Here is a 15119-nt window from a genome sequence, read left to right as displayed (position 1 = left end):
AAAGAAAGAATATAGATTCATTCATTCAACACATATATATTGAGTTTCCACTATCAGTAAAACCCCACGCTTGAGCTGATATGCTCCCTGCTCTTTTAAAAGGATGTGCCTACTTAGGGGAAAGCTGGAGGGTCACCTCAGTTACTAGAGTTCCCTGTGTGAAGCTGGGACCCTAATGCTTTCAGTTCATAGGCAGACAGCATGACAAGGACAGAGTCACACTGTCACTCCAGTGGAATGATGCATTTCAAGGCCCCCTTTAGAGATTCTGATTCAGTGAACCCCCTGTGGGACCCAGGAACCTGCATTTTAATTAGCAAGCCCCATGGACACAATACAATTTGGGCAACACTATCCTAATGATTTAAAAGCCTTTGACTAAGTTGACTGGGCTCAATTTTTTTTGTGTCTAAACATATAACAGGCAGAGATGGCAAGATAAAGGCTGAACAAGCAAACATAATAAACGAATAAAATATGAACCGGGACATTGCTGTTTGGAAAAATTAACCAGCTCAGCAAATGTTTGCTGGATATTCAGCCTTCATCTTTGAAGCAGACTGTGGCAGTCTCCCTTTCTCAAGGGGATAAGAAGTGGGTAATTTGAAATCAGTGTTCTGAGATAGGTAGTTTTTAGGGGGGAAATGGAGACTTACTAAAACAAGCAGAGTTGTAGCCTGTGACTTTGAATTTGCAAAAGGTCATTTCAGCTTAGTTTTTGGACAAAGAGGAATTGTAGTCATAATTATAATAGATCTTAATGATCTTCTTAGAGTGATTGTGTGGGCTGGAACAAAGAATGGCGAATAATTTTCTATGCGTAACATTTCCAAAATGCCTAACTATGTAGGAGAAATGTTTATGTGTTTGTAAAATGCACCGGCTTTCTCAGAATCAGAGAAATCACAGATTTACAAGGATATTTAAGGGTCCTCTAGTCCAACCCTAATCCTCATCTACTTACCACCAGATACAAGAAACCTAGCAAATAAATTCAGAAGGAATTTGATTAAAACAGAGCTCTGTGATCATCAGAGCTAAGATAGCTCTCCAAAACTATACTTGAATAAATCAAGAAAAACAAGTTGTTATTATCAACTATTATGAATGTGATTTATAGATTGAGTCAAACTTGCTGAGAAAACTGATTTTTTAAAAACAAGTATTTGTTAATTACTTACCCTCTGTTAGGTGCTTTATAGGAATCGATCCTAATGAAGGTGGTATTATTTAGACAGATAAAGAAATAGATATTAAATCACTTAATTGAGACCTCACAGTTAATACCAAAATTCAAAACCAGGTTTGTTTGACTCCAAGACAGAAACAGAAACACCATAGAGAACCTCTGGAATGGTGGTCCAGATGTGATTTTTTTTAAAGGCTTCAAAGTCTGCAAATATCAAACAACTCATAAATTAGTTGAATAGACTTTTTGAGTCAGACAAATCCAGTTTGAAATTCTACTTCTATCACATGTGGGATCTTGGGCAAAAATCTGAGCCTCTCCTTGCCTCTGTGATCTATAAAATGGGAATATAAAATCTCATGGAGTGCTTATTAAGATTATATGTAAAGCACCTAGTAGAACAGTATCTGACAGGCACTTGCCACTGCCAAAACAAAAAAGAGGTAGTTCTTTACTAGGCTGTACTATTATAAGAAATAACCACCTTCATTTTTGGTCAGTGGAATTCAGGATTAACATATCTCAGATTTGGTTAAGCCTGTGGCATCTCGTGAACAGTGTGTGTAATATGCGTGATGTTTATCATGGTTACACATAGGTACTATCCATAGCAAGACAGGGCAATAAGACAATGCACATTTGTCCCATCAAAACCTCCAGATTAGGAAGTGTAGCAATAGATATTATGAGAGAGAAATTTCTAATCCAGTCTAATATACTGTGTTCAGTTGCTAAATCAGAGATCCTAATAAACAAAGTGATTTGACAAAAATCATGTTGGAATTCAGTACTAGTTCCAGACCAAGAATAAAGCCCTGTAGCTCCTGGTTCAGTGCGGTACCCTCTGTTCGCATTTTTTTTGGTAAAGAATATACATTGGTTTGGGAGTTTTTAATCAAGAATCTTTAAATTACTTTGAGTACTCTATCCTAAGAAAATAATCCAAAATGGTCAAACTTGGGGGAAAATGGGAGGACCAAATTCATGAAGAAACACTCTGAAGCATTTTTTTCTACAATGGCACAAAATCTGAAGTAGCCATAGTAACTGCTCACTCTGTCATCTCCTATAAGTCTTTGCTCAAATGTCACCTTCTTTGTAAGACTTACCCTAACCATTCTATTTAAATTGTCTCTCCTTCCCCAGCTCTATCCATCCCCCTTCTTCTGCTTTATTTTTCACATGACACTTAGCATTTCCTGATACATTACACAATTTACTTATTTTTGTGTTTGTTGACCAGCTCTTCACAGGGGCACACTTTTCAAGAGGGCATGAATTTTTGTCCCTTGTTCACTGATGTATTTGCATCCCCTGGAAAAACACCGGGCACACAATATGGGTTCAATAATGTTTATTGACCAAATTAATTAATGGATGGTTTCCAAAACTAAGAGACCAGGTTGGTAAATTAGGGTATGAGACTTTATTCTACTTATTTAAAGTGGTCATAAAATTTAGAAAGCAAAAGTTAAAAAATCTTTAGAATATGCCTTTAAGTGAATAAAAACAATATTCCAATTCAAATATATACTTAGAGGAGAACTAGGTAAACCTGTGCACCAGAAAAAAAAAGATTGAAAGGGAATGCAAAAAAGGGATGGGTTTTATGCTTTTTGTTTTCCATTTTGTATCATTTGAGAACTACAGGAAAGTGTAGAGAAAGGAAAGTAAGTGAGAGAGGGTGGGAAAGAGCCGTGATCATGAATGTTTTGCCCTCTTGGGTTGGGATGCTGTGGATCTTTGTGCTCCTTGCCTGAATTCCTGGCATCTTTATCGAAAATGAAGATGGAACTTTTTAGCCAGGGAGCATATCAAGGTCCAGTTTTCCTTTTATTTCCAGAAACATGTGGTTTGCACAGTTGGCTCAGGAATTGGCAAGTTAAGAAATTTAATTTTAGCTAAACATTAAGTTTTGTTCATATTCCTCTTCTCCATCCAAAGTCTGTACACATCCCCTGAATCCTCTTTGACTGTTATCCACATCCATTTGTCTTGTTGCTGTTCTGTTTTTAATCTCTTCTTTTCTCCTGTCCCCCTGCCGCCATCCCCCCACTCCTAACTTTGTCCTAGTCTCATGCATTGTTTGCCCTCAGTCCCCATTTGCGTTGGGGTGTTTCCCTGAACAGATAAAGCTATGGTGCTGAGGAAGTTCAAGGCTAGAGAAATCCAGTGTGGCTAAGGACCCCTAACCCTTCTCCCTGCCTTTCCTGTGCATCTTGAGCCAGGTGCCCACACCCTATGTTCTCCACCCACCTTTCTACACCCCCCTGTGAGCCACTCCCTCCCACTTTCTGTTTCTGCAAAGACAGTGCCCGTGCTTTCTTTGCCCTAACCTTTCCACACCTTGAGTAATGACTCTCATGAAGAGCTCTCATTTGCAGTCCCCTTCTTGGTTACAAAGACAATCAAAGGTCTTATCTCTCACATTGCAGTAAGTTTATTACTCCTCATTTTCTCCCACTAATGCTAGAGGACAGAGTCTCCTTATAATCCTGGTGTTGCTGTTTAATCCCCAGATTTATGTGATTTTAGAATCTAAAAGAATCTTAAAAGCCAGCTAGTGAAATCTCTATTACCTCTGTGGTCAGTACTGTGCCAGGCACAGGGTCGGTGTTTGGCAAATATTTGCCATGAGTAAATACTGTAAGCTCAGCCATCATGAACCACTCTGAGATAATTCTTTTGTGCTATTAACATTGTTTTTTAAAAGTTTTTTGGTCATCTTTTATTCACATATATTTATAAAGTTGATGAATAATCAGGGAGAAGGCTGGGCTCAGAAGGCAATGAGGTAAAACTGAAAAACTCATTTCAAGCTGACAGCAGCGTTGATATAAAGAGGAAAAGGATAGGTTACTGATGCAAGAATAAGAAAAAATGGGCTAAAACTATGACGAAAGGGTGGCATCTAAATAATAACATATTTCACTGCTAAGAACTGTTAAATAAAGGGTTTCCAAGGAAAGCTGAAAAATGATGATACTTGAGGTTAGTGACATATCCGGTTATGAGTCAGAGGATGATTAAATTAGGCTTTCCTTAATGGAGAAAAATAGAATAAATATGTTAAACAGTTCCTCCTCTAAGAGTCTGGAAAGGTTAGATTTTCCTTTCACTGGAAAATGAAATGATTATAATGCTCAAGCCCCTTATCTACCTTAAAATTGCTAACATAGCTACCTTAACATTAACCCGGAGATTATGAGCACTGAATTCACTGTGCTTCTTTATCAAGACAGCTGCTTTTTGAATGATAATTTTTAATTGCCATTTTTTTCCTTTCAGGCTTGTAAATTTTACAGTTCCCAGTGGTATGTGGTAAACTACAAATATGAACAGTATTCTGGAGACATTCGACAGTTACCTCGGTAAGAACCTATTATGATTACTTCTTGGGTTTTTCCATATATAAGCTATGTTCCCTAAATTCTGCCACTGTTCATGAATACATGTACGTTAATCTAGTATCAAGGTATGTTTTACAAAATTTTAAAGTAAAAGTCACGATGGAACATTTTCTTCAACAGTGTATTGCTTGTAACTTCACAGAATTGGGGTGAGAGATACATATACTCATTTAGGTTTTGAACAAAGTTTTAAAGTACCATGTCATTCTTTTGTGAGCTGTCTTTTCAATGGCAGATACAAAAGAATTTAAAAAGTAAAATTGGGACCAGAAATTTTTTCTGACAATATTCTGTATATGGCATTCAGATTTGCCATTGGTTTCATGTATTTTCACTCTGGGATATCAAAGGGCACGAAAATAAATAACCTCCACAGGAATGATAAATGTCTAAGAACGAACAGCAAAAAGGAAAAACAAATACCTAATATTTTCCGGATTATGGGGAAATAAAGTCTTTAGGAAAAGGTGATATTGTTCTGCAACTGCCCAAATGTCACCTCTATAAAGAATTTGCTCACCTGACCAACTACCTGACCTAGAGTAGTCATTTATTCTGTGTCTGTGTCTCCCACTAAAGTTAAACCCCACAAAGGGCAGGGACTCTTCCTCACAGAATCCCCTGCAGGCCTAGGAGAATGCCTGGCACATAGTAGGTGTGCAATAATTACTTATTGGATAAGTAAACTGAGAGAGTAACAAATTTTAAAATATAATAATCCTGGATGGGCTTGGAGTTGCTTAAATTCAAAGAACTGCAAAGAACTGGAGTCTCCCAACACACTGGTTCATCAAACTAAAATGATGCACATCATCCAGAAAAAACACTTAAGACAGTCAAAAGTTAATTTTTTATTAACACTTCCCTCAAGTGAAATTTTGAGGTCATACACATTGCATCTAACGTTTTAATGGACACATGGTTTAGACTTGGGCACCACTTTCTAAGATTTCCCGCGCCCCCAGAAACATCTTTTCCAGACTGGGATACTTGGAAGTGCTGCTATCAACTCCTGGATGCAGAATTTGAAGTGGAGGCGGTGTTATGGAGTAGCTCTGGGAAGGTGACATGTGGACTCAGATCTGAAGGAAGCGTAGCTAACAGCACTGCAATCTCCAGAAAAGGGTTCCTAGAGGAAACAGCAGGGGCAAAGGCCATGAGGTGGGAACCAGAGTGGTCATTCGAGCAGAATGACAATCAGTGGGGCCGGACCTAAGGGTTGGTGAAACCATGCAACTAGGCAGGGGACCTCATGGGTCCTGAAAAGGGGCTGGATTTTATTCTCATTGCAACCGAAGACTAGAAATTTGTAACCTGGAGTGCGACATGATCTGGTTTACCTCTTTAAGAAATCACCTGCTCTACTCTATGGAGAATGGGATTGTAGCAGTGAGTATTAAAAAAAAAGAAGAAAAAACGAAGAGAAGCAGGCCATTTCTTTTGGAGTAGCGTTACTGTGAAGAGCAAAGCAATGTTCCTCTAAAACAGCAAGTCTTTATTCAAAACAGTGACGGTTAACTTTCACCAAATCTCTGAACGTTCCTTTAGATTCTGGTCACTCCTAAAAGATAACTTCCATAAACTTCATGTTGGGAAGGTCTCATCACAACCTAGGCCTTCATGAATAATTATTACATTCAGAATGTCTGGGCCTTAGTCACACACTTTTTGTAGCTGCAATTGAAAAGCAAAGCATTTTTTAACATCGAGACTTCTTCTTTCTAAAAACAGTTCTGAGAAGTGGTTACAACTTGTAAGCCATGTCCAAGCACTTGGAAGACTGCATATAAAGGGAGAGAGTGTAGAAAGGGGTGTTCAGCTGCCATTTGGTATAAATGCCTTCCTGCTGTCCTTAGGTCTATTGAAATCTTTAATGGCTTTATCCCCATACACTGTTCATCTTTTCTTGTATTCGTGATGCCATAAAGAAAAATAAATTAATTAAAAATTTCACATGCATTATATTCTTCCTCTATGAAAACAATAGAGAAGACACCTCCAGTCAGAACAGGGTCTGGATATCATTGTTGAATTGGAATTCTTGTAGAGCACGAGAAGAATTCTCATGAGAAGAAATGCAAAAGTAACCAAAATATTGCTGAAAATTTCCCTGACTTTAACTAAAGGATGTGGAAGTTGATACCAAGAAAGGGAAGCATAAGACTGCCGCTAAGTAAGAAACTGTAATGAACTCTATATGATATGTTCAAAATGAAAATCAGAAGTTCTAGAATAATCCTCATGTATCCCCTGAATGAATGAAGACTGTAACATTGAATAGTAAAACTATTTTTAAATGATTTTACAAAGCTAAGCACTTCCCACTAAGACTACACATATTTAGGTCAGTAGTGGGAACATAATTTACTTGGGCCTTCTGAGACTATTAGAAGTAAATCATTTTCATACCTCCTGGATTAGAAGAATTCTCCTATGTCTGCTACCAATTTAAACTGATCATTTCTTTTTATGGATTGCTGAGGCTTTAAAATAAAAACTTGGAATTATGGGGAAGTGAAAAAAGATATGTGTTTATCTCCCTCATTTTTAGTCTTTAAATTTAAAATTGTGCTATTATTCACTCTTAAGAACCTTATTTTTTTAGTGTCGGTTCATAGGAAGATATTGGAGAGAGACTTTATTTCAGGCTAGAATGTAAAATGTAAAGACTTCACACATTAGAAATAAAAATTGGCACTGAAATTGGTGTTCCTAGGAAACAAGAATGTCATAAAAAAGTATGATGTCTAAGGAGCCAAGAATATACAATGGGGAAAGGATAGTCTCTTCAATAAACATTGGGAAAGCTGACAGCCACAAGTAAAAGGATGAAACTAGACTACTATCTTACACCATACATGAAATCAACTAAAAATGGATTTACTACTTGAGTATAAGACCAGAAGCCATAAAACTCCTCAGAAAAAAACACAGGCAATAAGCTCCTTGACATTGGTTTTGGCAATGATTTTTTTGGATCTGACTCCAAAAGCAAAGGCAACAAAAGCAAAAATAAACAAATGAGACTACATCAAATTAAAAAGTTTCTGCACAACAAAGGAAATCATCAAAAAAAATGAAAAGCAACCTACTGAATGGGAGAAATATTTGCATATCATATACCTGATAAGGGGTTAATACATAAAATATACAAAGAACTCATACAACTCAGTGGCAAAAAAAAAAAAAATAGCCAACAACGATCTTATTAAAAAATAGGCAGAGGATCTGAATAGACATTTTCCCAGAGAAGACATACAGATGGCCAACTTGTACATGAAAAGATGCTCAATATCACTAATCACCAGGGAAATGCAAATCAAAACCACAATGAATTATCTCCTCACACCTGTTAGAATGGCTATTATCAAAACAACCAGAGATAACAAGTGTTGGTAAGGACGTGGAGAAAAGGGAACCCTTGTGCACTCTTGGTGGGAATGTAAACTGGTGTAGCCACTACGAAAAACAGTATGGAGATTCCTCAAAAAATTAAAAATGGAACTACCGTATGATTCAGCAATTCCACTCCTGGGTATTTATTTGAAGAAAACAAAAACACTAATTCAAAAAGATATATACACCCCCATGTTCATTACAGCATTATTTACACTAGCCAAGATACAGAAACAACTTCAGTGTCCACTGATGGATGAAAATGTGACATATATACACAATGGAATACTATTCGGTGATAAAAAAGAATGAAATCTTGCCACTTTTGACAACATTCGTGGACCTGAAGGGCACTATGCTGAGTGAAATAAGTCAGAGAAAGACAAAAGCCATATGATCTCACTCATATATGGAATTTAAAAACAAAAAACAAAACCAGAAAAAAAAAATAGCAAGCTCACAGATACAGAGAACAGACTGATAGTTATCAGAGGTGAGGTGAAGGGGATCCAAAAGGTACAAACTTCCAGTTATAAAATAAATAAGTCATGGGAATGGAACGTACAGCTTGGTGACTAGAGTTAACAATACTGTATCGCATATTTGAAAGTTGCCAAGAGAGTAGATCTTAAAAGTCCTCATCACACACACAAAAAAATTCTTAGTAGCTATGCATGGTAACGATGTTAACTAGACTTACTGTGGTGATTATTTCACAGTATATACAAATACAGAATTGTTATTTTGTACACCTAAAACTAGCATAATGTCATCTGTCAATTATACCTCAATTTAAAAAATGTGAAACAAACAAAAAAATATGATGCCATAGATTTCATTAATCCGCAGGCTAAAATACAGAGATAAATGACATACCTAAAAGTTTTACCACAGCTGGGTGGATATAAAGAAGAAAATTTCATAAAGTATATTTTGTGATAGATAGAAGATCAATTAAAATGGAACCTGTAGGGCTTCCCTGGTGGCGCAGTGGTTGAGAGTCCGCCTGCCAATGCAGGGGACACGGGTTCGTGCCCTGGTCCAGGAAGATCCCACATGCCGCGGAGAGGCTGGGCCCGTGAGCCATGGCCGCTGAGCCTGCACGTCCAGAGCCTGTGCTCCGCAATGGAGAGGTCACAATGGTGAGAGGCCCGCATACAGCAAAAAAAAAAAAAAAAAAAAAATGGAACCTGTATATTTGGGCTGATTTGGAACCGAATTTTTTTTAAATAAAAGAACACTTCTTGAGTGTCGACAGTGAGCCAGAATGTGCTGGGTGCCATATGTACATTATCTCATTTAACATTCATGACCCCACAGAGTAGAAACTGTTTTCCCTGTTGTATAAAGGAATGCAGAGCATCGAGAGGGTTAGTAACTTGCCCCCAACCTCACTCCACTCAAGCATCCCCACACTCCTTATATGAGGTATAGGAGGTAATATGGGTATAGAAATGAGAAATAAGACTGACCAGAAATGAAAACTAATGTTGGGTCCAATCACTGGAAGGTGAGGCCCCTGCTGAGCCCTCTGTCTCTGGAGCCCAAAGGCCCTTAGAGACCCACAGTGGTCTTGGGGGAAGAATTTTACCTTCAACAGGTAAAATTAAAAATTTTTAATGACATCCAGAAGAGAGAAAGGTCATGCTTAATGGCCCTGCAGATATGAGACTGCGTAGTGATGATGGTTACTTAAAGACAAGGAGGCAGTGCCCTGTGGGTCAGTGGGAAGAGGGACGGGAAAGAAGAGTTCTCAGTAGCACCCATGTCTAAACCCTCCACCAAGTGTGCTCCAGGGCATTTTCTTACAAGGCTGACCTCCCCTCTTGTCTCTCTCCCTCCCTCACTGTGCTCCAGCCCCACCAGTGGTCCACTCTTGGATGCTGCAAGCCTGATTCTTCCTCAAGACCTTTGCTCGCCATTCCCTGTGCCAGAATGATCTTCCCCCAGATCATCACATGGCCGGCTTCTTCTCATTCTCAACCAAAATGGCCATCTGTGACCACCCTTTCTAAACCTGGCTTCTGCCACCCCTACCTGGATCACTCTTTTCTCTTCTCCTCTTTAATTTTCTTCCCAACCATTTTCATCCAGGGAAATTACCTTGTTTATTTATGCTTAATTACCCACTCTCTCCTCCGTTAGAAGGCGAGTTTACTCAGCTTGGGGATTTATCTTCCGATACATGGTTGTCATTATTGCAGGTCTTCTATGTGACAGGTACTATCTGGAAACTAGATCATTTAATGATGAGGAGGAATAGCCTCCAAGAATTAACACAGCTCTCAACTCACAGTGAATTTGATCAAGCAAACAGATTTAAGAAAAGCCAGCAACGAAATATGGGATGCACATTCACCCATCCCACACCCCTAGATATGACCTATATTGACACTCCCTGGTCTGCACATTTTTTTTAATGAACAATAAGGTCTGCATGAATATGACTAAGGATTAATGTAGTTGGTTGAGTTTTGCTAGTGACCTCATTGGTCTTATCTATCATACCTTATGATTTATTTTTGAGTCATAATACTTAAATGAAGTGTAAAGGAAAACTTAAAGAAAATTTGGTTTTATGCAAGAGTTTGGAGACCTCACAAATTGTAATACTGTAACATTTGGGAAATTAAAAAAATTTTTTTTAGTATTTGTATGAAGCTGCCTTCTCTCTTTTCAAAATCATCTGTCCTTCAAAAATACCAGGGGAAAGTTCTTGAGAAATTCATACTCACTATTTTCTTTGAGAATAGTTATATATATATTTTGCACAATTTCTTAAAAATTTGCTTAGTATTAAAAAAAATTCAGGAAATGTCATTTTTCTTCAACACCTTTAAAAAAATCACCCCTATATTTTACTATGCAAATTTTCAAACATACAAAAAATCTTGAAATGAACACCCATATTCTCACCATCTAGAATGTATCTTTTACATTTTGCTGTATGTATTTTATGACATTATGCATCCAGCCACCCATCCCTCTTGCCATCCACCAGCCCGTCTTATATTTTGACCATTTCAAAGTGAGTTTAAAGTACCAACACACTGTCTGCTGCCTTTCTAAACACTTTAGAATGCATACCATTAACTAGAAACATATATGTTTACAGTTTACTTTTTTTTTCTTTTGAGGGAAACTTCAGGAGGTGAGACACAAGTCGTAAGTGAACCACTGGATGACTTTGACTATGTGTACACCTGTGCACCTGAAACCCCTACTGACATAAGGCACGTTACCATCACCTTCAAAGAGTTCATTGCTACCCCTTCCTTGTCAGTCCTCACCCCTACTTCTCTCTCTCCCCAGAGACAACCACTGTTCTGATTTTCTTCACCACAGATTGCTATTACATATTCTAGAACTTTATATTCTAGAACTTTAATTTTTGGAATCATGCTATATGTATTCCTGTGTTTCTGACAGGAAACATGCTTCTTTGACTCAGCATGATGTTTTGAGTGATATCCACGTTGTTGCATGTATCAGTAGCTCCTTTCCCCTTCTGAGTAACATTCCTTTTGTGTGTGGATCTACTATAATTTGTTTAGCCATTCTCCTGTCGATACAGCATTTTCAGCTAAGTTGTGCATAAGTCACTTTAAAATCATGGACTTTTGTGAAACTTTGGCTATCATTTATAGGCTATCTCAGTTGTTATTTTCAATTCTCTGATGGGAGATTTGTGGAAAAACCCTCACAAGTATTTAACCTTATACACTGAGATTCATGAAAACCCTATTTTGTTTCCTTAATTGTTTGTTTTCTCATTGCTAGTTTGGAAGGATGTTCCTTCTCTCCTTTCTTTACACTTTTATAATTATCTTTGCAGAAATGAGAGTTGGACTGTGGAACATGGCCTCTATTGCAAGCCACAATTATCAAGAACAAATGCCTATAAAATTATTCTTTGGTAAGAAAGAAAAGAAAGGATAAACCATGCTAGCAAGGAGGACAGGGTAAAGAATTCAGAAACGAATAGAACTGTCTCAAGGTCAAAGGGAGACGGGCAGGAAGGGACTAGAATATAATTTAGGGCCACCCCGGAGCCAAACATTGACCTTCCAGTTCAAGTTTGTCTTTGCTGCCTCATCCTCAGTTTTCCCTACTCATCCCTTTATCTTTCACTTGGGATGTTTCCTTAATAGTGCCTTTACTGCCCTGCCATCATTTTAAGAATCCTGGAACACTCATGTCTCCTCTTCTGCAGACAAAATACTTTGAGTAATTGCTCTGAAATAAGCCCTTTGAACCTGCCTCTGAATCTCAGGCAGTGTGTCACCTCTCGAAGGAGCAAGGGTTGAGGAAAGGGTTGTGTTTAGGCGCTTTATTTTGCCCATCAAATGAAAAGGCAAAAGGAACTGCTTCTGGTTCAAGGAGTGTCAAGATGTTGTTAAGGAGAAGAGGAGTATTTTTGGTGGGATGGGGAGAATTTCCCGGTGGTCCCAAAATAACAGTGTGGTCTGTTACCTGTTCTGCCTTCATATAAGGTTGACCCTAACCAAAAGAGGCAGAACAAGTTAACATCAGTGGCAGTTGGCCCAAACTGAGTATCTCTAAGGTTCTGCAAGAAAGAGAAAGAACTACAGGTACACCAGGATCCTTTGCAAGAGAAAAATGTCTGCAATCATACTTAACATGCTTATTAAAGATGGTTTGGACTAATCCGTCCTTAATACAGGAAGTATCGTTTCAGAGATAAGGCTTCTGACCCCATCTCTTTCACTATGTGTTTATGTGAGTAACTGTTATGGACTTTGTTTTCTTCTTAGCAAAATAGCAAGGTTAGACTAGATGTGGATTCCCAGTATTTGTGTCCAAAATTCCGATTATACTCATATACATTTGAATAAAAATATGCTACTTAGTACATATTTAGACTTCAGTACAAAATCTCTGTTATCTTGGTATATATTTTTGAGCTTGCAAATAAATCATGGATGAGGAAGGTTGTATTATATATTAATATGTTTTTGAAGTTTGTACTAACACATACCCATGCAAGTAAATTCATACACATTAATTAACAAGTATTTGTTGATCACTTACCCCTACCATGTGTCTGAAACTGTTGTGATGATAAGCTCGAAATACACATTTCCTACCACTCTTCTTTCAAGCCTCTGGCTTTGAAATTAAACTGTTACCATCTGCAACTACTTATCTGTGGGTCTTGGGATGTCCTATCAAGACTGTGGAACCGAAACAAAATAGAGAAATAAATTGGAATTAGGACTGAAGTGAGACTCTAGATATCATTTATAACACTCAATATCAAGTACTGTGTACCCCAGAATAGATTTATTTTTATTAGTTATGAATTTTAGTAGCAAGGGACTTTCATTAATTTGAATTTATAGGATAAATTCACAATAATAAGATACTTTTTAAAAACGTATTTAACATGTTGGAGGTGCCTCTTAGGGTTTTGATCACCAAAAATGTGTCCTACTGCTAAAAAGAACATTGCCAAGATGCCTTCCAAAAACGGAAGTCTAAGTTATACCTTTTCATATTATCTCACTTCTGTGATATCCTTGTTCACCTTGCCTCTCAGTAATTCAGTCAGCAAATGCATATCGATCATGTCTACAACAGGAAAGAAAAAAGCCGAGTGAGATGTAGATGGGACTTCATTAGAGTCACTGGCTTTAAGAAATGTATAATCTGCTGGAGGACTAAGACAGGCGTCCAAATAACAGAACCAGGCAAGCATCATAAGAGACGTACGCTCAGCATCTACAGGAAGACAGTCCTAATTCTGTAGATCCAGGATACCTTCATGGAAATGAGTTTGGGAGCACAAACTCTTACCAGGTTACAATGGAATATTGTTCAGCCTTAAAAAGGAATGAAATCCTGATACACTCCCCAACATGAATGAACCTTGAAGACATTATGCTAAGTGAAATAAGCCAGCCACAAAAAAAGACAAACATTGCATGACTCCACTCATATGAAGTACCAAGAATAGTTCATTTCATAGAGATAGAAAGTAAAATGATAACCCGGGGCTGGGGAAAGGGGAAAATGGGGAATTATTGTTTAATGGGTACAGAGTCAGTTTGAGAATAAAAATGGTCTGGAGATGGACAGTGGTGATGGTTGTACAGTGTGAATCTACTTAATGCTACTGAACTGTGCACTTAAAAATGGTTAAAATAGTAATTCTTCTGTTATGTATATTTTACCACAATAGAAAAAACATTGATCAGGTATGGAGGATGTGGTTCTGATCTCAGGCTTTTCCACAATTTGATAGTGAGGAAGGTGTTCTTTTTATGCTCTTTCTCTGCTGTGAACTGGGAATGGGCATTTCTATGTCTTTCAGAAGGAGGGTACAGAATATTTTGAATCTGTTTGAATCCACTGAATCCCTATGTGAATGCACGACTTGGTGATTTTATGAGTACATATAATATATATATGTGTGTGTGTGTGCATATACTTATACACATGTATGTATAGACATATATGAATACATATAAAGAGTCCTTGGTCACTCACCTTGCTATCTGGAACACCATCAACATAGGAAACCATTTTGTAATGGGAATACTGAATGTGCCCCTGGGCTTTTTTTTCAATAGTCAACTTCTGAGATTGCTTCTACATAATATAAATCATTTTAAAGAAAACAAATCTCCCATGCCAACACTCCGTGTAGGATTTTCTAGTTAGGTATAAAGGAATGCATGAATTTTGGATGATACTGTCTGGTTTCCATTCAACCATGTGTTATGAGATAGAATCAAGCCAAGGAAAGTTTTTTCTGTCTTATTTTACCACTTATAGGGCCAAGTGTACGCCCTTGCTCCTCTGGGCTGGTCAGTGATGCTCTGACTAAGAGGCTTTTCTGTGCTACCATGGAAATCCCCAAAGTGAGCACAACTGCTGCTAAGTCACGTTGGTGCAGGCTTCTGGGAGAGGCCAAGGTTAGGGGAGCAGCGCAGCCTGGTGGCTAGAGCACTGGGTGATTCTTCAAATGACTGTCCTGTAGCCTTGGACATGTCACATAAAAGCAAAGGGAAAAAAAAAGATAATGAAAATATCAGTACTTTATATCCCACTTCAAAATGTGGAGGAAGGAAAATATAAATCACCAAGCCCTTAAAATTGTC

General features: G+C 37.9%; 1 protein-coding gene across 6 annotated transcripts in view; it reads left to right on the top strand.

Annotated features, from left to right (window-relative positions):
* The window catches only part of DOCK10 (dedicator of cytokinesis 10), a 293328-nt gene that overhangs the window by 165409 nt on the left and 112800 nt on the right, over positions 1–15119 (top strand). For all 6 annotated transcript variants that reach the window (XM_081241945.1, XM_081241942.1, XM_081241941.1 and 3 more), the window contains one exon: positions 4478–4560. In XM_081241945.1, coding sequence (XP_081098071.1) covers positions 4478–4560 — 83 coding nt within the window. The remainder of the gene's footprint in view (positions 1–4477; positions 4561–15119) is intronic.

Source organism: Mesoplodon bidens (assembly GCF_964165515.1).
Source record: "Mesoplodon bidens genome assembly, chromosome: 8".
Classification (NCBI taxonomy): domain Eukaryota; kingdom Metazoa; phylum Chordata; class Mammalia; order Artiodactyla; family Ziphiidae; genus Mesoplodon; species Mesoplodon bidens.
This window is presented reverse-complemented; position numbering and strand designations above follow the sequence as displayed.